Source organism: Gobio gobio (assembly GCF_949357685.1).
Source record: "Gobio gobio genome assembly, chromosome: 2".
NCBI lineage: Eukaryota > Metazoa > Chordata > Actinopteri > Cypriniformes > Gobionidae > Gobio > Gobio gobio.
Window position 1 is genome coordinate 32936529 of NC_137098.1, and position 27173 is coordinate 32963701.

The 27173-nt window shown below is 41.3% G+C and overlaps 2 protein-coding genes across 4 annotated transcripts in view; both read right to left on the reverse strand.

Annotated features, from left to right (window-relative positions):
• The window catches only part of LOC307117700 (proline-rich protein 5-like), a 10025-nt gene extending 5029 nt beyond the window's left edge, over positions 1 to 4996 (reverse strand). Inside the window, exons 1-5 of one of the 3 annotated variants that reach the window (XM_079802699.1) lie at positions 4872 to 4992; positions 1276 to 1725; positions 1151 to 1199; positions 977 to 1034; positions 800 to 900 (exon numbers count right to left, since the gene is read on the reverse strand). In XM_079802699.1, coding sequence (XP_079658825.1) covers positions 800 to 900; positions 977 to 1034; positions 1151 to 1199; positions 1276 to 1334 — 267 coding nt within the window. In that variant the 5' untranslated portion in view covers positions 1335 to 1725; positions 4872 to 4992. Of the gene's footprint in view, positions 1 to 799; positions 901 to 976; positions 1035 to 1150; positions 1200 to 1275; positions 2227 to 4871 lie in introns of all 3 variants that reach the window. The other 2 variants (XM_079802701.1, XM_079802700.1) reach the window with 2 other exon arrangements.
• trpm5 (transient receptor potential cation channel, subfamily M, member 5) overlaps positions 4657 to 27173 on the reverse strand; it is a gene marked incomplete at its 5' end in the record, with an annotated part of 23820 nt that continues 1303 nt past the window's right edge. Inside the window, 25 exons of the mRNA XM_079803625.1 lie at positions 4657 to 6124; positions 6279 to 6369; positions 6726 to 6798; positions 7482 to 7614; positions 7810 to 7988; positions 9145 to 9313; positions 9797 to 9971; positions 10053 to 10185; positions 10266 to 10384; positions 18579 to 18837; positions 18928 to 19026; positions 19127 to 19239; positions 19320 to 19465; positions 22872 to 22995; positions 23312 to 23455; positions 23533 to 23871; positions 23977 to 24095; positions 24233 to 24329; positions 24429 to 24614; positions 24725 to 24789; positions 24900 to 25077; positions 26196 to 26362; positions 26445 to 26625; positions 26738 to 26891; positions 26981 to 27048. Of these exons, the coding sequence (XP_079659751.1) occupies positions 6012 to 6124; positions 6279 to 6369; positions 6726 to 6798; positions 7482 to 7614; positions 7810 to 7988; positions 9145 to 9313; positions 9797 to 9971; positions 10053 to 10185; positions 10266 to 10384; positions 18579 to 18837; positions 18928 to 19026; positions 19127 to 19239; positions 19320 to 19465; positions 22872 to 22995; positions 23312 to 23455; positions 23533 to 23871; positions 23977 to 24095; positions 24233 to 24329; positions 24429 to 24614; positions 24725 to 24789; positions 24900 to 25077; positions 26196 to 26362; positions 26445 to 26625; positions 26738 to 26891; positions 26981 to 27048 (3624 nt within the window). The 3' untranslated portion in view covers positions 4657 to 6011. The remainder of the gene's footprint in view (positions 6125 to 6278; positions 6370 to 6725; positions 6799 to 7481; positions 7615 to 7809; positions 7989 to 9144; positions 9314 to 9796; positions 9972 to 10052; positions 10186 to 10265; positions 10385 to 18578; positions 18838 to 18927; positions 19027 to 19126; positions 19240 to 19319; positions 19466 to 22871; positions 22996 to 23311; positions 23456 to 23532; positions 23872 to 23976; positions 24096 to 24232; positions 24330 to 24428; positions 24615 to 24724; positions 24790 to 24899; positions 25078 to 26195; positions 26363 to 26444; positions 26626 to 26737; positions 26892 to 26980; positions 27049 to 27173) is intronic.

Sequence of the window (27173 nt, forward strand, 5' to 3'; positions counted from 1 at the left end):
TTGTGTATGTTCCTGCCCTGCCCTGTTTCCGTAGTTTCCTAGCCACTGATTCTCACTGCCTGGCAGAAAGTCTAATGCAGCTGTTTATCAAGCCTCTGGTTCTGTGAGTTTCTACCTGGCAGCAAGACTGGGGCCACATCTGAGATCTACTTTACCAGCTTTGGGTCCTGTGTGCTCCTGCTTGGTGCTGCCTCTCAGGCACACTGTCTATCCAACAGTGTCTGTGGTCATCCATCCTGTCAGTCCTCGTGTCATCTGCCCTACTGTTTGATCTGTTTCACTTCTCATTCTCCTGCTGTCTTCAGTCTTGTTGTTAAAAAACCCTTATTGCTTAGTCCTGACATGTTCCTTACTGCAATATATAGCCTACAACAGACAACCCTCTACATTGCAAGCAAATCACTTGCATATGTGACTAAATTTCACAATGTCTGTGAATTGTCTGTTGCTATACCATTGCTAATTTTGTGAAGAGAGGCTGTTTTGATTTGGAATTTGTATCACACACACACACACACACACACACACACACGCACACGCACACACGCACACACACACCCTACTGTATCATCATTATGAGGACATTCCATAAATGTAGTGATTTTTATACTGTACAAACTGTATATTCTAACCCTCGTACACTAACCCTACCCACCCCTGAATTCTGAATTTTTATATTTTTAATAAAACATTGTTTAGAATGTTTTTAAGCCATTTTAATTACGAGAACTCAGGAAATGCCCTCATAAACCATGTAATACCAGTGTAATGGGAACACTAAGCTCACAAACACATTTACCTGCAGAGGATATAAAATAGCCTGTAAAGTAGGTAGAATCTCAGAGAAAAACCTGTCCCACACCTGGGCCAAAACAAAAAGCTGTCTCTCTCCAGACTCTCCTAAGAAAAAAAAAAGATAATGTTAAAGGCCTGTTTCATGATAAATACTCATGCACAGTAGGCACCAGAATCTCACCTTCATGCTTCTGTATTTCATCCAAAATGATTGATAGACCTTTGGTCAATATCTGATTCTGCAAACATTCAAGCGAAGCAATATGAGCTATTGTTTCTTCTACCAGTAATGCATTTATTTATTTTTAGCCAGAAAAAGAACATCATGTCTCTGGGAACTGACACACTAAAGCACCTGGAAATACTCTTTGATAAAGAAGCCCATATCTGCCCTTAGAAGCCACCTGCATGGATGAAAGCAAACAACTGCTTAATGTAGTTATTACACATTTTCGATGTGACTTTATCATGTGTTTATACCTAGTATTTTGATTCAAGGAGTACAGCTCATTCGGCTGTAGTTCCTGTCCTTTGAACATCCTAATAACAGCAGCAGAGATACTAAAGAAGAAACAGCTTTATGTTGAATGTGTTGAATATTGAAATAAGGCAACAGAAATACAAGAACCTTTAAGGTCAATTCACACTGAGCAAACGGCAACAGACACTTTGTCGGGTTTTGTCAGATTAGTGTGTTACCCCTGTCGGAGTCTGTTGGAGCTTGTTTACGCCGATTGAACATGCTGAATCGGACTTAGAAAGTGACGTGCTGTAATCTGGTGACTGTCAGTGTTGGTCTGTGTCTGTCTGTTCAGTGTGAATTTGGCCTTTAGAGGCAAAAACAAGCATGTAAAATGTGATACTTATTTGTAAGAGCAGTGCTGGGACCCTGCAGGGTGGTGTCAGTGGATGGAGCTGCTGAATGGAGGTCTGTTAAAGCATAAGTGTTCAATGAAGGAACTTTCTTTTTCACAGCTCAGACATGTAACATAACCTACTGCTATATCAGTTCACAGCAACCAGGCCATTTCCAGGTTTTTAGAGCTGTGTGAAAGTAGACAGGTGTATCTGACTCATCACTGTTAGAATCTACTTCCTGTGGTGCACCAACTTCCTGTTAGTAACTGTCCTGTTCTGTTTACATCTGTTCACTCATTAACCTCAAATCAACTCTACACTTTGCATCTTGTTCATTTGAGGACAACAGTGCAGCGTGATACAGCAAAATAATATCAGAAAACTACAATACAATACAAATCAAATAAAGTTGTGGTGGAGGGGACTGTACACATGCTCAGGATGTGCAAGGATCAATGATACCCAGGCTTGAGTCAGATCTGGGTCATGTGCTGGTCTTGTTCTCCTTCTCTCACCCCCATTTCCCTGTTGACACTCTACGCAGAACCTGGTTTCACCAAGTGCAGCATGTTCCTGGATCAACATTCCAATCAACCAATCAGATTTGATGGTCAAGTTTACAGTTTACATTAAGTTTAGGGGTCATTCTATAATTGCGGGTACATCTCATGTCCGTGATGTATATTTTTAAATATATTTCCATAAATATAAAGCCCAAGTGCTTATTGTCATAGTACAAAATTATATTTTCCCCCAGTCACACTACTACATGTGGAAAAACCCATATCTTTTGTTCAAAAATTAGGTTCATATCACATAGAACCCTGTTTTTTGTAAAGTTGCTCATTCTACTCTGCATTTAAGCATTAATTAATTTTATAGTTTTACCTTCACTCAGATTAGATAATCAAGACATTAGGTTGTGCTCTTCAAAAATAATTGTATGTGTGCCTGAAAAACCACTGTCAACTAAGTTACCCACTAGGAAAACCCCCTTAAAAAAGAAATGGATTGTCCCAATCTCAAATAATTTGCATGTGACGTCATTTAATTTTGAAGCACAGGGATGAAAGACCAAAAGTTGGGTCCTCTCTCTTTTCCATAGTTAAAAAAGCAATTAATTCACTATCTACAGTGTTGCATAAGTTTTACTGCTGCAAATTTTAACAACAAAATTTTACAAAAACTTATGTTTATGAAAATATATTTTTAAACATATCATGATCTCAGTGGTCTGGGCTTCCATGTTGAGTATAGGCCCAAAATGCTAAATAAGGTCAACTAAGTTACCGTCAACTGTGTTACCCAGTAAAGGTAACAGTGGACAGTAGCAAACTTTTATGCGTGGTGAAACTCCAAGGCGAGAGGATCCAAATGCAGATAAGTTTTGATAATAGAATTAACAGGAACCAAAACAACAGAAACCATGAACAGGACAGAACCAAACACATAACAGCAAAAGACAAGACCAGACTAGACCTAGAACATGAGCAAACACTGGGGTATTTATACACAAGTTAACCAGGGGCCGACGAGGGATAGGTGTAGGTGATTTGTTTACCCTTAAGGCCAAAGTATACTTCACTTTTTACGTGTACGCGAGGGTCAGCGGACAGTGCACGTGATGCGAATTTTGTCATCAGAAGAGTATGTGCATACTGAACGCGCACCGCTGGATTTTTGTAACCGTGCATACTTTGCATGCGCAGGTCGCACATGCGATACAATTTTTTTGCAGTATTTACATGGGTTGTAACTCGAGGCGAGGGATTGCTCAAAACTGTGCATGCGTCAAATACCTGTGTACAATATTATGAGTCAAAAGAAGTATACTTTGCAAGGCTGTGCAAAGTAAACTTTCGGCTTTACACCTTGACCTTGTTGGCATGGTAACTAATAATAGTTAATAATCGATTCATTTAATAATCGATTAAATAGGACATTTATACCTGTATGATATTATGCTGGACCAGTGCGGTTTGTAAAATGTATGAATGGATGATTCAGCTGCGGTCGCCATTTTCTGGTGAGAGGCTGGAATTCATTCAGCGCGCGGCTATCACAGTGCATTACGCGTATTCTCGAGCCGTTATGCGTACACCAGTACACTCGTTATTGCGGTGCATTGTGGGATTGAATAAGTGCACTCAATAATGTCCACAATAATTTTGGACACCCCTACAAATGGCTGTCCCATCAAATAGTGCCCTGTTGAAGGGTATGGGGGCAATTTCGGACAAAGCCAAGGACAGGAACTAAACAAAGGAAGTAAACATTTCTCATGTCCAGTCAACTGTGTTACCTTTGTCAACTATGTTTCCGTGTGGTCAACTGTGTTACTGCTGAGTTTTTAATTTTCAAAAATACCCATTTGCCTACTATGTTTAGTGTTATGAGATTACCAGAGGTTTCCTTTGTCTATCCAGGTTTTTTTCTTCCAAAACAACATATACAAATTTGACCATTGACCATTTAACTATTTTTATGAAAATTGAGAGGTATTATACCTCTATTTTTTTTTTTTTTTCATAAAGTGTTAATGAATAGCCTATATATTTTTTTCTTTTGGTAAGTGGATATATAATCTGTCAGTCAGGTGACTATTTAAATTGTAGGTATTTTTCCAAATACTTATTTTGTCTGTAACATAGTTGACCGGAATATATCTAACATTCGCTTTTTGGAGGGGAAAGAATCCAAAACCAGGAAACCCTGAGTTTGCCTGAATAATTACTTGATTTTAAGGGTTTTATGCAAGGTCCTGTTTGTGTTTTGGGAAAAAAGAAAACTTGATTGCTTCACATTGTCAACTTCCACCCTAATTATAGAATGACCCTTAGGCTTACAGTCAGGGTTGGGTGCTTCTACATCAGTGTTATTAACCCATCATTTCCCTCTGAATTTAGTGACTACATTTTTGGACCAAAATATGCTAACTCGGCCAAATCAGGACGTGTGACACTCTACCTTGTATGAAATAAAGGCAAAATATACCAGATCTCATCTCACATTAATATAGGTATGTTTTTTTTTGTGTTTTTTTTCTCCCCTTTATTCTCAAACATGTTTAGGCTACATCAAACTATATAAAGTATTACAAAAAACAGTAACAAATAATTTATGGGATTATAGATTTAGTAAATTCACTTCAAATATTTGTAACAGAAAACTTTGTTCCACATAAAACGATAAAGACACAAAAGAAATATAATACATACCGAGCCTGTCCATTACAGTGCAGAAACAAGTGTGACATTAGCAGAGTTCTGCCTTAAAAAACACTGAGGGTTCACACATATGAATGTGTCCTCACTTAGTTCTGCTATTCTTACTGAAAACAGACTTTAGAAAAAAAAACTTGTTTTCCCTTGAGGCTGGTTCTGACGTCCCTTGCGCACAGTAAATTTGCCTAGTCAACTGGTTACTGATTCATTAGCCACGAGAATGGTATTGGTCATTCTTGATAATGAATAATCCGTTTCTTCCTGTGTGAAACAGTGTGAAGTTTACACTGTGAAGGATAAGAATATCTACTACTATTCAAAAGTTTGGGGTCAGTGTGATTTTTCTTTTTGAAAAAAAGAAATGAATACTTTTATTCAGCAAAAGTTGCATAAGCAAATGCTGCCCAACTCGTTTCAAAATTGATAATAATATTTTTTTTTGAGCTGCAAATCAGCATATTAGAATGATTTCTGAAGGATCATGTGACACTGAAGATTGGAATAATGTTAAAAATTCAGCATTGCCATCACATGAATAGATTAGAGTTTAAAATATATTAAAATAGAAAACAGTTATTTTACTTTGTGATAATATTTTACAAATAAATGCAGCATTGGTGAGCATAAAAGGTGTCTTTCAAAAACATAAAAATTGTACGACCACAAATTTCTGAATGGGTAGTTTATACATGTACATCTAGTACAAGGGCTAAGACTGTGTAGCATCATACAATTCCTCGAAATGGTAATTCAAATGAAAATGTTCATTTTACTGAACCAATTTGGCCAGGTGTTGATAAAAGACAAAAGAAAAATCTAATATTCTTCTAACAAGAAAAACAATTAGTTTCAATTACTTCAAGTGCATTAGCAAATTATCAAATGAAAAAATATAATTGTATATTTGTATAGCAAATGTTATAGTGATAATTATTATATAGTGCTGTGTAGCTACAAAAGAGGCACAAACCATTAGAAAGTGTATTGTACAAGGAAATAACGGCAAAATCACAATATTATCGGCACGTTTTATCTTTCATTTTGTTGCCTGGAGTCTCTATTACAATGACATACTATAACAACTGATATCCTATTTCTAGTAAAATAATAAAAATGCATAATAATATAGCCAGATCAATGATCAATGTAAGGCAGTTTCTTCTCAGCACCATATCCTGAATGTCCTGATGGCTGCTGTCGCTTGGCTTCCTGAGGTTGTGGGTTTCTGGAGCTGGTGGCAATGGACCCTGTGAAACAGAGCGAGTGTACTGTTACCTTGAGAGGACTGTGTGACAATGGAAAGAAGACACTCAGACAGAGTAAGAGAGAGAACAAATAAGATACAGAAATAAGGAAGAAGACAACATGAGGAAGGCAACATAATAGTAAAGGAAGCCTCACGTGGGGCTTTAGGTACGTCTCTGTCACACTTCAGAGTACTTTTGTGGAAACACTCCGCAATCCAGGACAACACCTCTCCACAATACCTCACCTAGAGATGAAGTTACACGTTCAGTAAAGTCATTTAGCATCATGAACATAACTGACCAATCTCAACAGACATTAAAGTTTGTCATGAAACGGAAGTTGCGATAGTCGTTTCTTCCCTATTGTGACGTATATCAGAGAGAAACGGCTTCTCGAAAAAGAAAAAATTAATGGCGATTTGTCCAGTGGGATCATCCATTGAATCATTATGATAAAGATTACAAGGGCGCATTATCTTTTTTTAAATGTATGATGTACACGGATAAATCATTTTATAATAAATACTGCTGTATTCCATAATACAAATAAGAATTTTCATGGTTACTGTAGGTTAAGTCAGCAGCTAATCCTTCACTTCACCTCAGTCTCCACTGTTGCCATTCGCTTTTCTTGATCCTTGAAACCTCCAACCAACCTCAGCAAATTCTGAACCCTATAAAATGATACACGCAAAAATTTGATTAAAATGGTTATTCATACACTCATTCAGCATAGACTTGCAGTTAACGTACTCGCCAGTAGCGCAAATCTCAATATAAGACAACAGGCTAATGACACATTTATATATTGGTTATAACATTTTAAGGTCACAAAACTCATATCAAAGTCTATTAAAGCCTTTTCGCATTTGGCTCGTAAACTCTAGAATAGCCTTTCTGATAATGTTCTGTTTAAATCTAGATCATATACATCTCTTTAGCCAAGCATTCACATAATGCATCTCATAAACTTTGCCTAATTCTATGCTAATTCCTCTCCTTTTGCTTCCCTGTTTCTACCCCAGGTTTCTACCACAGTTTGGATCTGTTTTCAGACACCGACAATTGCGAAGACTTTAGATTACAGCAACTTTGGTTCGACACACAAAATACTTTCAAATATTATAATATTATATCGTCCTTGCAGAGCAAGCATTACAAACACACGTAGTAATCACAGCCTAACATGTACTATATTATAGCTCTATATTACTGGCATATGAACATTACTTTGAAATCTCCGGCTGGTAACAAAAAACAAAAATTTTCAATAATTTTCTGCTTTGAAACTAAATGTATTGTGAATGGCGCTATACAAATACATCTCAAATGTATATAGCATTGAAATGTGACTCACTTAGAGGAAGTGTATCTGAGTCTCTCTCCACTGCTCTCCCTATGCTCTCGTTCCAGTTTAGCCAGGTAGTTCTCCTTCTGCACCGTCTCCCATGTCATAAGCTTCTGGTCCAGGCCAGCTGGTAGTTCCCTCTCTGACCACAACAAGAATAGAGGAACAAACATTCAACCACAGATTCTTTAAATATTATATTTGCTTTCCTGTTCCATTGCTTGACTCGTTCCATTTTGTTCTGTGCTCTTATTTAGACTGGTATTTGATTGACTTGTGATGAATTGTCAAAATAATCTATAGAGGAAGTACACAGCCAGTGTGACGATTTCCTTACCCAGCAGATCCTGCTTGTTTTCTGTCGTTTTGACAAGGCTGAGGAGAGCTTGAGAGATGTGGCTGATGATGATGAACGGTGGGGCTAGGGCCGGGCGGCTGTGGTATTCAACGATCAGGTTATAGCGCTGAAACTTCCAGAAGATATCTGCATTTTCCTGCACCACCTGGAAGGTGTAGCTGTGGAGAGGTGACATGTTTAGTTACATTTCATATTGCATTTCATGACATTGTTTATGAAAAGATTGTATTTTTTACACACACGCACACACAAAACACCCATCTTTACTGGAAAAGTGGGTTACACTACTTTGATGGTCCATGTTAAACATTCTATTAACTATAAGTAACTTTGCACCTACATGTCAACTAACTCTCATTAGAGTATTAGTAGACTTTTACAATTTAGCTTAGGGTTCAGGTCAGAAGAAAAAGTTGTTGCTTATAGTCAGTAGAATGTCTGTTGGGGGAGCATTAAAATAAAGTGTTATCAGATATTAGTTTATTAGTACTTGAGGCCCACTTAGCAAAACCATTCACTCAAATACCTAATCTTCAGACCAAGTCTACAAAACTGCGAGCACATTATCTCCTTTACACGCAGTTTTCAATTGTGAAACACACTTTTGTTTTTCACTTTGCTAAATGCTAAACACAGTTCTCTACATTAGACACATCAAAATCTAACCTATACCCAACAATCATGTGTGAAAACACTTATACATCATTTGATCACTTAGAAATCAAAACTCAATGTTGTATTTGTGTTTTTGTAAATATATACAGAATATGCATACAAGTCAAGTCACCTCTATTTCTGTAGCACTTTACACAATTTTTTGAAAGAGGCTTCACAATAGTAACAAATTCATATTATGCTGTAAAAATTCAAGTTAATTCAATAACTGTAAAGTTTATCAATTGTATACATACTGTATATATAGTGTGCACAAGCATGACAAACGCCTGTACACTCCATCGCAAACTGAACAAGGAAAAGACACAATAGTGTGTTTTACATTTTTCACATCTGTGTGGTTTGGCGTGTATGTGGCTAATCACTTGATGTTTGTGTGAGGAGTTACTATGCAAAGACACCACTTTTAGAAGAGTTAAAATAGTTTTGATAGTGTTCGGTTTTGCAAGAGATGTGTGATGTTTTGCATCTAGTGTGCGATAGTTTAGCCATAGTTTCCATAGTTTCAGAAATAAGACTTGTCTATAGACTATAGTGGACCATTGAAAGTGTTAGCAAAAAACAAAATGTAATTGTACTTTTTCACAATGAAGTATCTCTAAATAGAATCTCCTAATTTTGTATTAGCTGGACTCTGACCTGAACATGGCAATAAGAAGGTTGAGCAGCAACACATTTGTGACCAGCAAATAGATGACGAGCAGCAGAATGACCAGCCAGTTGGCGTATAAGTTTGGACATGGTGGAAGAGTGCCTAAGATGATCTCCTCCACATCATTAGTGCAGTTATCATTTGACATCTTTGCCGCTGTGAAGATACATGGAGAAATATAGTCAAAAATAAACTGCAATAGCTCCACCTAGAGGTCAAGTCTAATAACTACAAAGTATTAAACACTTGAATTTATATCTAGTAAATTTGGTTACTGGTATTTACTTCAAACCAGTGTTGATATTGTTAACTAAAACTATTAAATACAAAAATTGTAACTTAAAAAATGCACTTGCAACTAACTGCAATAAGTACCAAAATTATTAAAACGTAAGAAATACATTTTTAAAACTAACAAAAAGCACATAAACAATTACTACAATTTAAACTAAAATTGAAAGGAAAATATAAAAATAATATACAATACAAAAATAAAAGCTAATTCAAAATATTATAAATTCTATAATAGTAAATAATACTAAAATAACAGCTAAAGCAAAAACACAAAAATCTTTATTAATACAGCCAGTGAGCTACAATGTGCTCAAAGCAAGAATATATAAATAATATATAGAGTACCATCTATTTCCTCCAGGGGAATCTGTCCAAATATATGGAGATACGGGCGGTACAGTGCCCTGCGGAAGACCCAATCGATGCGTGGATCGTTGGGGTGCAGAAGAGCCTGTGTCGTCACTCCATACGCTATCAGCCACACGGTCAGGAAGAAGAGGAAGAAGAACACGTCCTTGATCTGTAAAATAATTTTTTTTTTAAACACAGAGGTTACACAGATGTTTCCTCATTCTATAATTTATAATTCTATCATTTTTACCATTCGCTCCACAATGATGATTTTGGGCCCAAGTTGCTTATGAATAGCAAAAATGTGAATGAGTCTTAAGGTGAAAACCATGAAATCCAAAGCAAGAACAGTTCGGCCAGCGTCATAGGTGCTTGCGGCCATCCTTAAGACAAAAAGAATTCAAATTAAGCACAATGCTACTCTTAACGCTGCTCATGAAACAGCACTATTTGATCAAAATACCTGCATGACAATCCCACCACGAATAGAAGGATGGCCACCATGTCACATTTGTTCCAGTTATCCTCCAAATATAGCTTCATCTTCTTCAGAATACTCATGTCCTCATCCGTGAAGAAACTCTGTGCATCAGAGAGTGTTAAAAATCATACATTGAATAGCAGCTTTGCACAATACAACTGTACTCTGTTGTACTACAAACAGGGGAAAAGGGTTGTTGACTTCAGGAAGTCCATCAACTAATGTCGCAACTAATGTCTCCACTTTACATCCTACTTTAAGACCAATATAACATCAGGAAAAGGTCTCAGCACAGAATTTACTGATTTAAATGCTCAGCGTTAAGTCCTGATGAACCAGTTCTGCACCTGTCACTGAATCTGTCCTCTCATCATCCATAATCCATTCAGTTTCAACACACATGAAGAAGCCACACCTCTGGACATTAGGCACTCACAAATCAATCCTTGGTTGTCATTTCCCTTTCCTCCAGGACAATGAGTAAGAGTCTATAAAATGGGTAGGTGAGATTATCAATGAGTGTTTACATCCTGGTTTTGAATCTCTGTCGTCAAATGATTGTTTTAGATCCATCAAAATAAGAACAAAAGCAGTATATTCACCTGTGCCGCAACTCTTATAAAGTACTCCCCTGAATTGGATATACTCCTTAATCCTGTTTTTGTTGGCACTGTTTGTTCAGCTGCTTGGGCACACTGGCCCCATTACTGCCAAACTGCATTTGTACCTGTTATTTTAGATGAACCCATACACTCCACCCTGTAAGCGTGTTTTCAGTGTTAGTATTGTATTGTCTATTGTATATTGTGTGCCATTTCCTTCACTGTATTGTACTATATTATATATGGCATATTGTATTGCACTGGATGAATGTGCTGTGCTCTGTTGCATTGCATTTTTTATACTGTATTTTTGTCATGTATTTCTCTCTTGTACTTGAAGTCGTTAGCTCACTGTTGGCACATAACATGCGTATGGCTAATTTACACTGGACAATGAAATGTATTATTATTCAAATCTACACTTAAAGCACAGAAATCACAGTTCTGCACCTTGTTCACTACTTCAATTCTAATCAATTTAGAGTTCATAATCATAATGATCACAATCATTCCTTATTCAAATCTTAATGGTGCACAACCCTGTAAGAGTAAATCTACCAACCCTTGTGCTGTTCTGGTGGTGCGTAGCACATGTGACTTGACATCAACATTATTTTAGTATTATTTACTTACTACTATAGTATAAGGTGACATGGAAGAAACAAAACATCCCAAAAGCATGGCGAAGGGCAGGGGGAGTAGTAATTCCCAAGGAGAAGGATGCATCAAACATTGACCAATTTCGACAAATCAATCTCCTAAATGTTGAAGGCAAGATCTTCTTTAGCATCGTTGCTCAAAGAATGAATACTTACTTTAAACAGAACAACTTGATTGACACGTCGATACAGAAAGCCGGGGTACCAGGTTTCTCAGGATGCCTTGAACACACAAGCATGATTTGGCATCAAATACAATCTGCAAAAAGGGAAGGAAGAGACCTGTATGTTTTATTCCTTGACCTGGCCAATGCTTTTGGATCCGTCCCCCATTCAGTCATATGGGCAGCCTTCAACTTCTTTCATGTGCCTGAAACTATCACAAATCTGGTCAGAAACTACTTCAAAGATTTGCAATTCTGCATAACAACCACAGAATACACAACTTCATGGCAATCATTGGAAGTGGGTATCATGGCAGGGTGCACCATATCCCCTCTAGCCTTCACCATGGCAATGGAAGTGATCATCAGGGCATCTAGATGGGTAGTCGGAGGGGAGCGTCAGCAGGATGGACAGCGGCTACCTCCGATTCGCGCATATATGGACGACATGACCACCTTGACCTCAACCATCGCCTGTACCAAACGCCTGTTAGCGAAGCTTCACTCCAACATTACATGGGCAAGGATGAAGTTGAAACCCAGTAAATCCAGAAGCATATCCATCATCAAAGGAAAGCTTACCGACCAGAGGTTCAATATCAATGAAACACCCATTCCATTGGTATCAGAGCAGCCTGTCAAGAGCCTAGGACGATGGTAAAATGCAAGTCTCAAAGACGCAGAGCAGTGTGACCAATTGAGGGAAGAAACCATCAAAGGCCTTGTCAGTATTGATAAGACTTCACTTCCGGGAAAGTTGAAACTGTGGTGTCTGCAGTTTGGGTTGCTCCCCCGCCTAATGTGGCCTCTAACGGTGTACGAGTTCCCTATTTCCAAAGTTGAGAAGCTGGAGAGGACAGTCAGTGCATACATCAAGAAGTGGCTGGGACTCCCGCGCTGCCTCAGTAACATCGGGTTGTACGGAAACGGGGCACTGGAATTGCCTATCTCTAGCCTCACCGAAGAATACAAGTGCACCAAAGTGAGGCTGAGCATGACCCTGGCAGAGTCTCAAGATGCAGTCATGCGAACAGCTCCTCCCAGACTGGCAACTGGGAGGAAGTGGACCCCAGCTGAGGCAGTAGAGCAAGCACAATTCACTCTCAGACATGGAGACATAGTGGGACAAGTGCAGCAAGGAAGAGGCGGGCTTGGACTTGGGACTAGTCGACCTACATGGCACAAGGCAACATCTGCAGAGAGGAGAAAGCTAGTAGTTGCTGAGGTCCGGCATCAACAGGAAGCAGAGAGAAGCACAAAGGCAGTGGCACAAGCCAAGCAGGGCCAGTGGACTACCTGGGAAAACCTGGAGCACCGTAAGCTCACTTGGAGAGATATGTGGGAGATGGAAGGAAGCCAAATAAGCTTCCTCATCAGGGCTACCTACGATGTTCTTCCTACACCTAAGAACCTTAACCAGTGGTTTGGAGATGATCCAGCATGCCCTCTCTGCCAAACCCCGGCAACTCTCAGACACATCCTCACCGGCTGCAAAACCAGTCTGTCCCAAGGCCGTTACACCTGGAGGCATAACCAGGTCCTTCGCCAACTGGCAGTCATTCTGGAAGGAAGGCGATCCTTCATCAATGCCCTCCCTCACCCAACATCCGGTCACTCATCCACTATCCCCTTCGTGACAGCAGGGCAGTGCCCAGCAAAACCAACCGCAAGATTGGAAAGCACCCTCTTAGATGCCGCACGGGACTGGAAAATGCAAGTGGACTTAGATCAGCCAATTAAACACCAATCTCAGGCCGGATCTTGTTCTGTGGTCATCTTCACAGAAGTCCCTGTTCATCGTGGAACTAACTGTACCATGGGAGGCTGCAATAGGAGAAGCGTATGAACGGAAAAAGCTGAAGTACACTGAGATAGCTTTGGAGGCAAAACAACTAGGCTGGTGTACACAGGTACTTCCGGTAGAGGTTGGTTGCAGAGGATTTGTGGCCACATCCATAGCCAGGCTCCTGAATGGAGTGGGAGTTCGGGGACAGGCCTTCAGGAAAGCCATCAGATCAATGTCGGAGGCAGCAGAGTGAAGCAGCAGGTGGATATGGATAAAGAGGAAGGATCCTAACTGGGCTGCAAAGAACAACAAGGAGGGGTAAAAGCAGAAGGGGGCTCACCTGGGACGCCAGGTGTTGCCGTTGAGCCCTCTGGAGGTGTCGTGGGCCTATCAACGAAACACCGGTGAAGGAGGGTGCCCACCTGAAGACCCTGATGACGTTCTTACCCCTCTCCCCACTTAAAAACTAGGAAGTGCTGATTACAAGGGATATTAACATCAAGTCCTATGAGCTGAACTGATAATTTGGAGAAATCCAATGACTGCTGTGAAAGTGCAGCTGACAACTAGGGAAAGACTATGTGATGGCGTGGAAAGACAGCTGACAGGAGGAAAAGACCCCAACGGGGCTGTCATGGACTAGCTATCCATGACGGCAGGCTCCGTCACCCTAATAAGTGAATAGGAGTCACCCCTCATGGCTACAAAAAGTCCAAAGAGAAAAATACCCCTTGAGTCTGCGAGAGCGGGGGCGGAAGATGACTCGTTAACTGACTACACGGTAACGGACCCTGGAAAGAACATGACAACGACAAAGCGAATAATCAGCATGGCACTAACATCATCAGCTGCAGGACAAGAACTCCAAACATGCAGCTGTGGCTGGTCCAAGGTAACATCTACCAGAGGCCTTAAAATACATCAAGGGCGGATGAAGTGCTTGAAGGAGGCAAGGTCGGGACCTCGCATTGACCATTATCTTTTGAGAAAAAGGTCAAATCAGGCGAGTGAAGCTCAGCGGCCGGAATCAACCCACAGTCCAATGAGCATCAGTATCCCAATGGCTGAGAGTAATTCAAGCAACACATCTGAGAACCTGGGACAAAACCAGTCACGGCCTGTTATAGAGAAGAAGATCCAAGGCCGCAGACCCCAAGTAAAGTGGCCAAAGTCCAGCAGCAAGAACGAGTGGGTAACGGTTGATGCAGACCTAGGCGCGATCCTGGAAGGAATCCGAGGAACAGCGGAGAAGAAACTGGAGAAAATGAGTGGTCTGATCTATTTCTATGGGGCAGAAAGATTCGGAACAAAAGAGCAAAGGAAGGAAACACCAACCCCTCCCAAGTCTAGAAGACAACAGGAAATTGAGCACCTTATCAAAGAGAGGAGGGATTTGAGGAAACGATGGAAGAAATCGTCACTGGAAGAGAGAGAAGGCATTGACCTCCTGCAAGTAGAGCTAAAGGGGCGCCTCGAAAGATTGCGGAGAGGAGAAAACCTCAGAACTAAACGTAGAAAAAAGGAGAAGGCAAGAACATCCTTCTACAAGGATCCCTTCAAATTTGTAAAAGGGCTTTTTATAAGGGAAAAGAGCGGATCTCTTAAGGTACCAAAGAAGGAGCTGAAGCACCACCTGAAGGCGACACACTCAGACGAGCAAAGACTTGAGCAAAGGGAGATCCCATCAGACATGCCGCCAATTCCCCAACCAGATCACCAGTTCGATGACAGCCCCCCAAAGTGGACTGAGATTGACAACATAGTAAGGAAGGCAAGGGCAGCCTCTGCACCAGGACCAAATGGAGTTCCTTACCGGTTGTATAAGAACACCCCAGGTGTCTTGCGGTTTCTGTGGAGGCTAATGAAGGTGACATGGAAGAAACAAAACATCCCAAAAGCATGGCGAAGGGCAGGGGGAGTAGTAATTCCCAAGGAGAAGGATGCATCAAACATTGACCAATTTCGACAAATCAATCTCCTAAATGTTGAAGGCAAGATCTTCTTTAGCATCGTTGCTCAAAGAATGAATACTTACTTTAAACAGAACAACTTGATTGACACGTCGATACAGAAAGCCGGGGTACCAGGTTTCTCAGGATGCCTTGAACACACAAGCATGATTTGGCATCAAATACAATCTGCAAAAAGGGAAGGAAGAGACCTGCATGTTTTATTCCTTGACCTGGCCAATGCTTTTGGATCCGTCCCCCATTCAGTCATATGGGCAGCCTTCAACTTCTTTCATGTGCCTGAAACCATCACAAATCTGGTCAGAAACTACTTCAAAGATTTGCAATTCTGCATAACAACCACAGAATACACAACTTCATGGCAATCATTGGAAGTGGGTATCATGGCAGGGTGCACCATATCCCCTCTAGCCTTCACCATGGCAATGGAAGTGATCATCAGGGCATCTAGATGGGTAGTCGGAGGGGAGCGTCAGCAGGATGGACAGCGGCTACCTCCGATTCGCGCATATATGGACGACATGACCACCTTGACCTCAACCATCGCCTGTACCAAACGCCTGTTAGCGAAGCTTCACTCCAACATTACATGGGCAAGGATGAAGTTGAAACCCAGTAAATCCAGAAGCATATCCATCATCAAAGGAAAGCTTACCGACCAGACGTTCAATATCAATGAAACACCCATTCCATTGGTATCAGAGCAGCCTGTCAAGAGCCTAGGACGATGGTACAATGCAAGTCTCAAAGACGCAGAGCAGTGTGACCAATTGAGGGAAGAAACCATCAAAGGCCTTGTCAGTATTGATAAGACTTCACTTCCGGGAAAGTTGAAACTGTGGTGTCTGCAGTTTGGGTTGCTCCCCCGCCTAATGTGGCCTCTAATGGTGTACGAGTTCCCTATTTCCAAAGTTGAGAAGCTGGAGAGGACAGTCAGTGCATACATCAAGAAGTGGCTGGGACTCCCGCGCTGCCTCAGTAACATCGGGTTGTACGGAAACGGGGCACTGGAATTGCCTATCTCTAGCCTCACCGAAGAATACAAGTGCACCAAAGTGAGGCTGAGCATGACCCTGGCAGAGTCTCAAGATGCAGTCATACGAACAGCTCCTCCCAGACTGGCAACTGGGAGGAAGTGGACCCCAGCTGAGGCAGTAGAGCAAGCACAATTCACTCTCAGACATGGAGACATAGTGGGACAAGTGCAGCAAGGAAGAGGCGGGCTTGGACTTGGGACTAGTCGACCTACATGGCACAAGGCAACATCTGCAGAGAGGAGAAAGCTAGTAGTTGCTGAGGTCCGGCATCAACAGGAAGCAGAGAGAAGCACAAAGGCAGTGGCACAAGCCAAGCAGGGCCAGTGGACTACCTGGGAAAACCTGGAGCACCGTAAGCTCACTCGGAGAGATATGTGGGAGATGGAAGGAAGCCAAATAAGCTTCCTCATCAGGGCTACCTACGATGTTCTTCCTACACCTAAGAACCTTAACCAGTGGTTTGGAGATGATCCAGCATGCCCTCTCTGCCAAACCCCAGCAACTCTCAGACACATCCTCACCGGCTGCAAAACCAGTCTGTCCCAAGGCCGTTACACCTGGAGGCATAACCAGGTCCTTCGCCAACTGGCAGTCATTCTGGAAGGAAGGCGATCCTTCATCAATGCCCTCCCTCACCCAACATCCGGTCACTCATCCACTATCCCCTTCGTGACAGCAGGGCAGTGCCCAGCAAAACCAACCGCAAGATAGGAAAGCACCCTCTTAGATGCCGCACGGGACTGGAAAATGCAAGTGGACTTAGATCAGCCAATTAAACACCAATCTCAGGCCGGATCTTGTTCTGTGGTCATCTTCACAGAAGTCACTGTTCATCGTGGAACTAACTGTACCATGGGAGGCTGCAATAGGAGAAGCGTATGAACTGAAAAAGCTGAAGTACACTGAGATAGCTTTGGAGGCAAAACAACTAGGCTGGTGTACACAGGTACTTCCGGTAGAGGTTGGTTGCAGAGGATTTGTGGCCACATCCATAGCCAGGCTCCTGAATGGAGTGGGAGTTCGGGGACAGGCCTTCAGGAAAGCCATCAGATCAATGTCGGAGGCAGCAGAGCGAAGCAGCAGGTGGATATGGATAAAGAGGAAGGATCCTAACTGGGCTGCAAAGAACAACAAGGAGGGGTAAAAGCAGAAGGGGGCTCACCTGGGACGCCAGGTGTTGCCGTTGAGCCCTCTGGAGGTGTCGTGGGCCTATCAACGAAACACCGGTGAAGGAGGGTGCCCACCTGAAGACCCTGATGACGTTCTTACCCCTCTCCCCACTTAAAAACTAGGAAGTGCTGATTACAAGGGATATTAACATCAAGTCCTATGAGCTGAACTTTATTCATATTTTTGACATTAATCATAAGTTTAAATTAAATTAATTTAGTTATTTAGTAGTTTTCGAATATCCTGTTTTATTTTATTTTTAATAGTTAGGGCCTGAGCACCAATGGTGTGAGGACCCTATTGGAATTGCTCGGTCTACTATTCTTCTCCGAAATGAAATCACATTTTTTAGGGCCTAAACATGCTTGAAAACTCATGAAGGTAGCAGGAAGTGTGGCAAATACAAATGACTGGCGTAATCTTCCTATTTTTATATACTTAAATGCGTATTGCCTACCACGCTCTGCTCCTTAAGTCACCGGGTGGCGGTGGCACGAGTACAAGGGCCCTTTCATCGCTGCTTGCAGCTTAAATTTTTTTAATATTTATATTTGGAATAATTTTTTATTTCAGTTTTATTTTCAGAATTCAGAATTTTTACCTTAAACATATTTTATTTCTAAATGTGGTTTACGTTTTTCATCAGATATTTATATTTTATTTTAGCTTTATTTAAATTAACGAAAACTATTTTAATAGTTTTAGTTAACAATAATAACACTGCTTTACATATTCTGAAGAATCATAATATTAGAATACTGGACTTATGTTTCTGATCATTTTGGATAAATAAACCTCTTCTATAAGCCATTTCAACAAGACTGCTTAAACATACACTCAAGCACAATAAAAAAACAACCGCACACACACAGACGTTAGATCATAGACAATAGACATTTAGTCCTACTTGTCGGATTTCCTCCAACACCAGGGTAAAGACCCAGAAGTAGAGGATGATCTCAGCTGCAGATGGGCCATTCGGTGGTGGGGGCCGGAAGTCCAGGAGGAGCACGTAACTGAACAGAATGAGGAAGGCAAAGTACATGATGACATTCCCCGTAAACACAGTGACTGGAGCACTCCAGAAACGATTCCACCGTCGCAGCACAACATGCAAGGTTGCACTGCAGCTCTTTGCTGCAGGGTCACTGCCACCTTCAGCAGCACTGAGGGAAAAAAAAAGATGAAAACAGTTCAAAAGGATATTTAAGCTTCACTGTAGTTTGTATCTATTCCAGTGTGAAATAGAGACTTACACTGGGTCCTCATCTGTGAGCAACAAGGCTCGCTCTGTTTCCAAACTGTCCAACTCATCAAATGGCTCCCCATCACCTTTGCTCATTTGTTCCATTGCACTGTGACACATACATGCACATATATGCTCATAACAGTCGATGAATCAAAAAAATCTGTTTAAATGCCATACATGGAATTAATAACAGCTAATATCCCCACTTGAACTTGATGAGACTGGTCCAAATGAGGGGAGGGATGAAGAATGTGAGCATAAGTCTAGAGATGGCATTGTCTGTCCTCATGGCTCCCCACCAGACTTTGGTCAGCAGGGCCTGTGCAAGACAATCCAGGTAAAGTTGATCAGAGGGATATGGCTGGCATGAAAATGCAAGAATTAGGCATAAGCTGTTACCTGGACACCATCATGAGCAAAAAAGCATTTGGCATCTGCCACAGTGGCGAGATTCAGGACAGTAGCTTTGCTCCAACAGCGTGTTTTCCTCACCAGAAGGGAATAGGCTCTGTCTTCACTGTTTGAATAACACTCACTGAACAGATCTGTCAGAATAGTGCAGGTGTCAGGATGGACCGTTCTGGTAGTTACACTTAATATAGGCTCTTCACACAGCTTAAAGAAATAGCTCACCCAGAAAATAACATTTTGTGTAATTTACTTAACCTAACAGTGTTTTTCAATTAGTAATTAAACCTGCTGAAAAATCCAGCATAAACCAGCATGAATTCCATGTTGGTACAGTTTTTGCTGGTATAGTGCTTGTCTGACTGGTGGACCAGAATAGTCATGCTGTTCTCTAGCACAACTGAGCTGGTGTAGCTCCACAGGCACTCCCAGTTCCCATGCTGGGAACCAGCAACCCATGCTGGTCCCAGCATGCAAAACAACACACTTATACTGGTGAGAAGCAATACTGGACTTTTCAGCAGGGAAGATTCACCCAAAAACTCTGTCATAATTTACATTATTTACCCATATGCCATTCAAGACATGTATGCTTTTCTTCTGCCAAACATAAAATAAGACATTTTGATAAATATCACAACATTCTTCAATATATATTTTGTGTTATGAAGATACAAGAAACTATTACAGGCTTAAAACAACATGATGGTGAGTAAATTACTCAAAATTTATTTTCTTTCATCATTTATTCACCCTCATGTCATTCCAAAGATCCCAGATAACTGAAAATGGGCAAAGAGGCGGGAAGTGGGTGGAGCAGACAAATGGCTAGAAGTAACAGCAGCGGCAATCCACCTGTCACTCAAGTAGCCAGGCCCTTAAAGGATTAGTTCACTTTTAAATAATCTTTTGCTGATAATTTACTCACCCCCATTTCATCCAAGATGTCCATGTCTTTCTTTCTGCAGTCGAAAAGAAATTGAGGTTTTGGATGAAAACAGTCCAGGGTTTTTCTCCATATAATGGACTTCAGTGGGACCCAAACGGTTCAAGGTCCAAATGACAGTTTCAGTGCAGCTTCAAAGGGCTTTAAACGATACCAGACGATGAATAAGGGTCTTATCTAGCGAAACGATCAGTTTCTACGAGAAACCGAGCAGTATTTATGCTATTATTTTACCTCTTATCAGACGAACGCGATCGTCTCTGAGCTCCGTCATTACTTCCGGAGAGTGAGGTCAAATTTGATCGTGGTCATACATGTATACGTAGATGCCTCATTAGCGACTGCACGGATCAGTAGAATGAGGCATTTACTATCGATATTTCTATAACCACGATCAAATTTGACCTCACTCTCCCTTATTCATCATCTGGTATCGTTTAAAGCCCTTTGAAGCTGCACTGAAACTGTCATTTGGACCTTGAACCGTTTGGGTCCCACTGAAGTCCATTATATGGAGAAAAAGCCTGGACTGTTTTCATCCAAAACCTTAATTTCTTTTCGACTGCAGAAAGAAAGACATGGATATCTTGGAGGACATGGGGGTGAGTAAATTATCAGCAAAAGTTTATTTAAAAGTGAACTAATCCTTTAATAATGCAGAACTTTAATGCTTAATATACCCACCCAAGTTTGCCCACCTACAAAGCATGTAGAAGTTTGTAATTTTTATCATAGGTACTCTTCAACTCTAATTCCAGAAAATCACATTGTATGATTTTTAAGTAATTAATTTGCATTTTATTGCATGACATAAGCATTTGATACATCAGAAAAGCAGAACATAATATTTGGTACAGAAACCTTTGTTTGCAATTACAGAGATGATACATTTCCTGTAGTTCTTGACCAGGTTTGCGCACACTCCAGCAGGGATTTTGGCCCACTCCTCCATACAGACCTTCGCCAGCAGATCCTTCAGGTTCTGGGGCTGTCACTGGGCAATATGGACTTTCAGCTCCCTCTAAAGATTTTCTATTGGGTTCAGGTCTGGAGACTGGCTAGGCCATTTCAGGACCTTGAGATGCTTCTTACGGAGCCACTCCTTAGTTGTCCTGGCTGTGTGTTTCGGGACGTTGTCATGCTGGAAGACCCAGCCACGACCCATCTTCAATGCTCTTACTGAGGGAAGGAGGTTGTTGGCCAAGATCTCGCGATACATGGCCCCATCCATCCTCCCCTCAATACGGTGCAGTCGTCCTGTCCCCTTTGCAGAAAATCATCCCCAAAGAATGATGTTTCCACCTCCATGCTTCACGGTTGGGATGGTGTTCTTGGGGTTGTACTCATCCTTCTTCTTCCTCCAAACACGGCGAGTGGAGTTTAGACCAAAAAGCTCTATTTTTGTCTCATCAGACCACATGACCTTCTCCCATTCCTCCTCTGGATCATCCAGATGGTCATTGGAAAACTTCAGACGGGCCTGGACATGCGCTGGCTTGAGCAGGGGGACCTTGCGTGCACTGCAGGATTTTAATCCATGACGGCGTAGTGTTTTACTAATGGTTTTCTTTGAGACTGTGGTCCCAGCTCTCTTCAGGTCATTGAATAGGTCCTGCCATGTAGTTCTGGGCTGATCCCTCACCTTCCTCATGATCATTGATGCCCCACGAGATGAGATCTTGCATGGTGCCCCAGACCGAGGGAGATTGACCGTCATCTTGAACTTCTTCCATTTTCTAATAATTGCGCCAACAGTTGTTGCCTTCTCACCAAGCTGCTTGCATATTGTCCTGTAGCCCATCCCAGCCTTGTGCAGGTCTACAATTTTATCCCTGATGTCCTTACACAGCTCTCTGGTCTTGGCCATTGTGAAGAGGTTGGAGTCTGTTTGATTGAGTGTATGGACAGGTGTCTTTTATACAGCTAACGAGTTCAAACAGGTGCAGTTAATACAGGTAATAAGTGGAGAACAGGAGGGCTCCTTAAAGAAAAACTAACAGGTCTGTGAGAGCCGGAATTCTTACTGGTTGGTAGGTGATCAAATTCTTATGTCATGCAATAAAATGCAAATTAATTATTTAAAAATCATACAATGTGATTTTCTGGATTCTTGTTTTAGATTACATCTTTCACAGTTTAAGTGTACATATGATAAAAAATTACAGACTTCTACATGCTTTGTAAGTGGGCAAACCTGCAAAATCGGCAGTGTATCAAATACATGTTCTCCCCACTGTAATTTGATGAGCTATGGAAAAAAAATCACCCCCTCACTGTTGTCATGAAGGGAAAAATTAGCTATATAGACCAAAATCCTTTTTTGTACCTGTTTTGTACCAGGCTGTAAACATTTTTTTCTGTTGTAAAGTTGGGACTTTACATGGGGGGTCTATGGGACTGGGTCTCTAGCAGCCAGTCGATTAATTGCAGTTTAAGTCACTTCCGTGTTAGATTCAAAAGAGAGAATGAAGGTTACTGCTTGGGAACGACATGAAGTGAGAAAATTATGACAGAATTGTCATTTTTGGGTGAACTACCCCTTTACATATTTAAATGTTTGGGTTCTCCACTGTGGTTGGTAGTGGTGTGATTCTCACCCATAGCAAACTGCTCATACTTGGCATTCTTCATACTGCGAGCAGACTCTGCTTCAGTAGCCAGATGGGCCATTTCCTTCATGATCTTACAGCCCACCAGAGCAGCTGGCACAGCCTCCGGGCCCTAAAACACACAAAGACCAATGTACAATAATGCATTGAATAAGGACTGTACATAAAGGAACGCAAAGACAAAAAGTAAATTAATTTAGTGTTGATTCTCAGCTTTGCAGCACTTATTTCATGCAAATTTCTCTTTGTTTTTTAACCCTTATAAAGTTTGTTCTGTAAACCCTATTGAGATCAATTGTAATATTTGACTTAATCAATGGGGTTTGGGTAGTCGCTTCTGATAAGGTCTAAAGAACAAATTGTGAACATGTAAATGGACTTAGTTCATGAAAATGAGCCTATTTGCTCATATTGGTTTATTGACCCACCATGGCCCAGAAGTAGTTTGCCATTTCCTGCCTATTCTGCAGAATAGCCCAAATGAAGAGGTCTCTCCAAGGGTGCTCACAACGTCGGTCCATGTCTGGAAGGTTTTTCTGGCTGTGGAAAAGACGGCCTTTCCCCATCCTCTCCTGCAGCAGATACACATAATATAGCAGGATGGTAGCATGGTGTGTTATGTGTAAGTGCATGTTAAAAGCCCACTCACCGCTGGAAGTTTTTGGTAGAAACCCTTACAGGTGTCATCAAGAAAGTCTTTAAGGACTTTGGAGACTTCATGGAAGGTGAAACGAAGCCTGCGGTCACCTGGTTCAGTGTTGGGGTTTCCTGACATCCGTTTGTTGGCCAAATGAACCTGTCTCTCCTGATGCTTTTTCATGAGCAGAGTGTGAAGAAGGTTTTTCTCAGACACAGAGCAGTAGAGCTCCTGAAGACGGCCATAAGTTAGGAACTCGTTTATGTTCACACCGTTATCAACAAACAGACGCACAAAGTCAGGTTTGTCATTCATCAATGCCTCCATCATCACCTCTTCCAGATCCTGTGGCTACAGGAGAATAAAGAAATATTGTGCATATGAATCCAAAACAAAAAGTACTGATCATTTAAAAAATAATAATAATAATAATAGTATTTTAAGTTTAATTCTCACACTCCATGCCACATCCCCACTGAAGATCTCGCTCTTAGCTATGTCCACCCTATTCCAGGCCACAGCCAGTTTCAACTCATCCAGGAAGTCCTGCGCCTCCTGACTCTGACTCTTACACGCTGAGCCCAGATAAAGACAAGAACAATTATAGACTCACCAACACCATTATACAGAAATACTGTATATCACGCCTAAAAGCATTCAAATAAGAGAAAGATAAAATTGCTATAGCTAGTATAAAATAATGGTTACTCACCCTTAACCAGTGCTTTGAGAATTACTGTGTCCAGTTCGGAGTCCTGCTCTGGGTCATGCACTGTCAGCAGGTGCCTGTGGTCCAATATTCTCTGGATCTAATAGACAAAATCTGAGACTTTACACAAAAAGTAACTATATGTTATATATAATCTAAAACATGATCTAACTATCATAAAACAAAAGTTGCCTATTACCAGTTTGACCCAGGAAGTGATTTCCGTGCTGTGTAGGCCTTTAGGGAAGGTGTTTATCAACAGCTCTTGGACCACATCAGCATCCCAGCATCCTCTGTCCATCAGAGTCACTAAAATATCGGCGACTCCTCCTGAGCCAGCTAAGATCAGCCAGGGTATTGAATTCTGAATATTCTTGTACATTTTCTGTAAGATGGGAATAAAAGTGGATATTACCAATCTGGGAAAACCACTTGCAAATAATAAAACACTTATAATATATAGATATGTTTTATTAATAAAATGTTAACAGTGACCTGTAAAATCCTTGGCTCTCCGTGAACCAGAAGACACAAAACAGGGATTTCTATACTGCCTGTGCCTGTTAGAACAATTAATTGATTTGATTAATTCAAGTATCTCAGAGCATGAGAAGATAAAAACTGGCACAATTTAGAGAGACGGTTGAACACAAACTGTGTCTTAACTCACCCCCATATCCTGTGCGCTGCTCAGAGATGTGTTTGAGCATCTTGACTCTCATTTCACCAGTGGCTCCGGGTCTCTGTGGGTCCTCATCCACCAGGATCAAATGGGAATGATTGCAGTCCAAAGAGTACACTGCACCATGGGGAAGATCCTCAGATGGGTATGTTGCTGGATGATCAGGCTAAACAAAAATAACAATTTAGAAAAATGAAACAATGTTTTTGTATAAAAAGATATGTAAAAAGTAAACATTAAAATTATTAATTAAGTTATAGCGTAGGAGTTGTAGGCCAACCCGGAAGTTAGCATCACCCTGATTTCCTTAGCAAAAAGCCAAAAGTATTTTTCCATGGGCTTTTGGGTTAATGCAGAAAATAAGCCCTGTGACCAATAAAAGTGTATGATTCTTCCACATTTTGGTAATCAAGATATCACAACTGAACACAACTTGTGAATTTTGAAGTGTACATACAATGTCTAGAATTAAAAAGCTAAAGTTAAGCAATAAACTCAAAGTGACTTCAATGTCACCGCCACTAAGGATCTGACAATCCTTTCGATTTTAAATTAAAATCTACAAGTTGGAAAGTTTGAGTTAAAATAGTAGTAGTAGATGAGTTTTCCTATTCAGCGTGATGACATTTAACGTCCCAGACAACCTCTGAAGTCCCATTTAGACACTTTTTAGCAACTTCCTCACAAGTAGGTTATGGGACATTTGGGGCCTATTGGTTAGAGAGTTAGACTGGTAACCAGAAGGTTGCGGGTTCGATTCTCAACACCGGCAAGAAATGACTGAGGTGCCCTTGAGCATGGTAGCTAACCCCCAATCGCTCCCTGGGCACCACAGCAAAAATAGCTGCCCACTGCTCCAGGTGTGTGTGTTCATGGTTTGCAGTGTGTGTGTCTTCACTACTCACTGCTCCTAATGTGTGCTCACTAACTTGGATAGGTTAAATGCAGAGGACAAATTCAGAGTATGGGTTACAATACTTGGCTTTCACATGTCACTTTCACTTTGCTGATGTATTTTAGATCATAGAATAAACCGTGAACCTTATTTCAGGAATTTACTAAATGCTCATATAAAAACCCATTGATTTTGGGAAATTGGGAAGTCCACATGCTTTTTCCATACACCTAAATCATAGGAGATAAATGAAAACATCAAAACGTAGGGGTAATTCAGATTGATTGGGACACGTTCTGCCATTGAGATGACTGGGGGAAAAAAGTGTCCCAATCAACTTTTGAGAAGACCTGTCTAAGAATAAATTCATGTGAGCATGCTGTCCCCACCTTTGCAGACAGCAGCAGTTCTCTGTTCTGAATCATGTTCCAGGGAGCAATTCCAATGGCCACCACTCGCACCTTAGAGGAAGTGCTCGCTAGAGAGTGGTCCCTTACGGCCTGACCCAGGTTCTTGGTGATGCCAAAACGCAAACCACTGGTGAGGATCCACGCCCCTATGTAGGTCAAGGGTCAGAGATCTGTGACAATCAAAAAGATATTACGATTTTTGTTTTTAATGAACAATAAATAATCCACCTGTGCTCTGTGCCGCCTTCACAAGGCCTTTCCTAAGTGTGTCCCTCAGCCAGGGCTTCAGCTGGGCCACTTCATCGCCTCCCATTAGTGCCACCACCAGATGAGGAGGGGACAGACCCCACTGCTTAATCAAAATCTGATAGATTTCGGCTGGATCTGTGGAGCTGGTCACCCTGACAAACTGGACTGACAAATAAAGTATGTGAATAATGTGCACAAGCTTGAGCCCATCAAGAACAGGGATGATTTTGAGCAGAAACAAAATGATTTTGTAAATATCTGTCCTTATATACCTTGCCCTTGGTCCGACTGACACCGATAAAATCAATATCTCCCAAACGTCCGGCCGTCCAGTGGGCTTTATCAGATCTCTCATTGCCCTTCTCTCCAATTCGAATAACGGAATCAGTCAGTGGGGAGTAACATCGACATCCCACTAGTGGAGAACTGCAAACAGTGACACAAAAGGTCAAGCATTTTGAACTGTGTTGAGTAGCCTATTTATTGGCATAAGTCATGCCACCAGTGAGTCTCACCTGTGTTCTTGGGACTCACTCAACAGTCCACCACATTGCGGACACCTTCTGCCCTGCCGTAACGTGCCCTTTAGACAGAATTAAAATGCATCTGTATTATAGTCCAATCAGGTGCAGCCATAGGAGCTGCTGTTCTGCTCAGTGAGGAACTTCAGCTAGTTCTTTATGTAAAGCAGAAGCAATTTTCATTTTC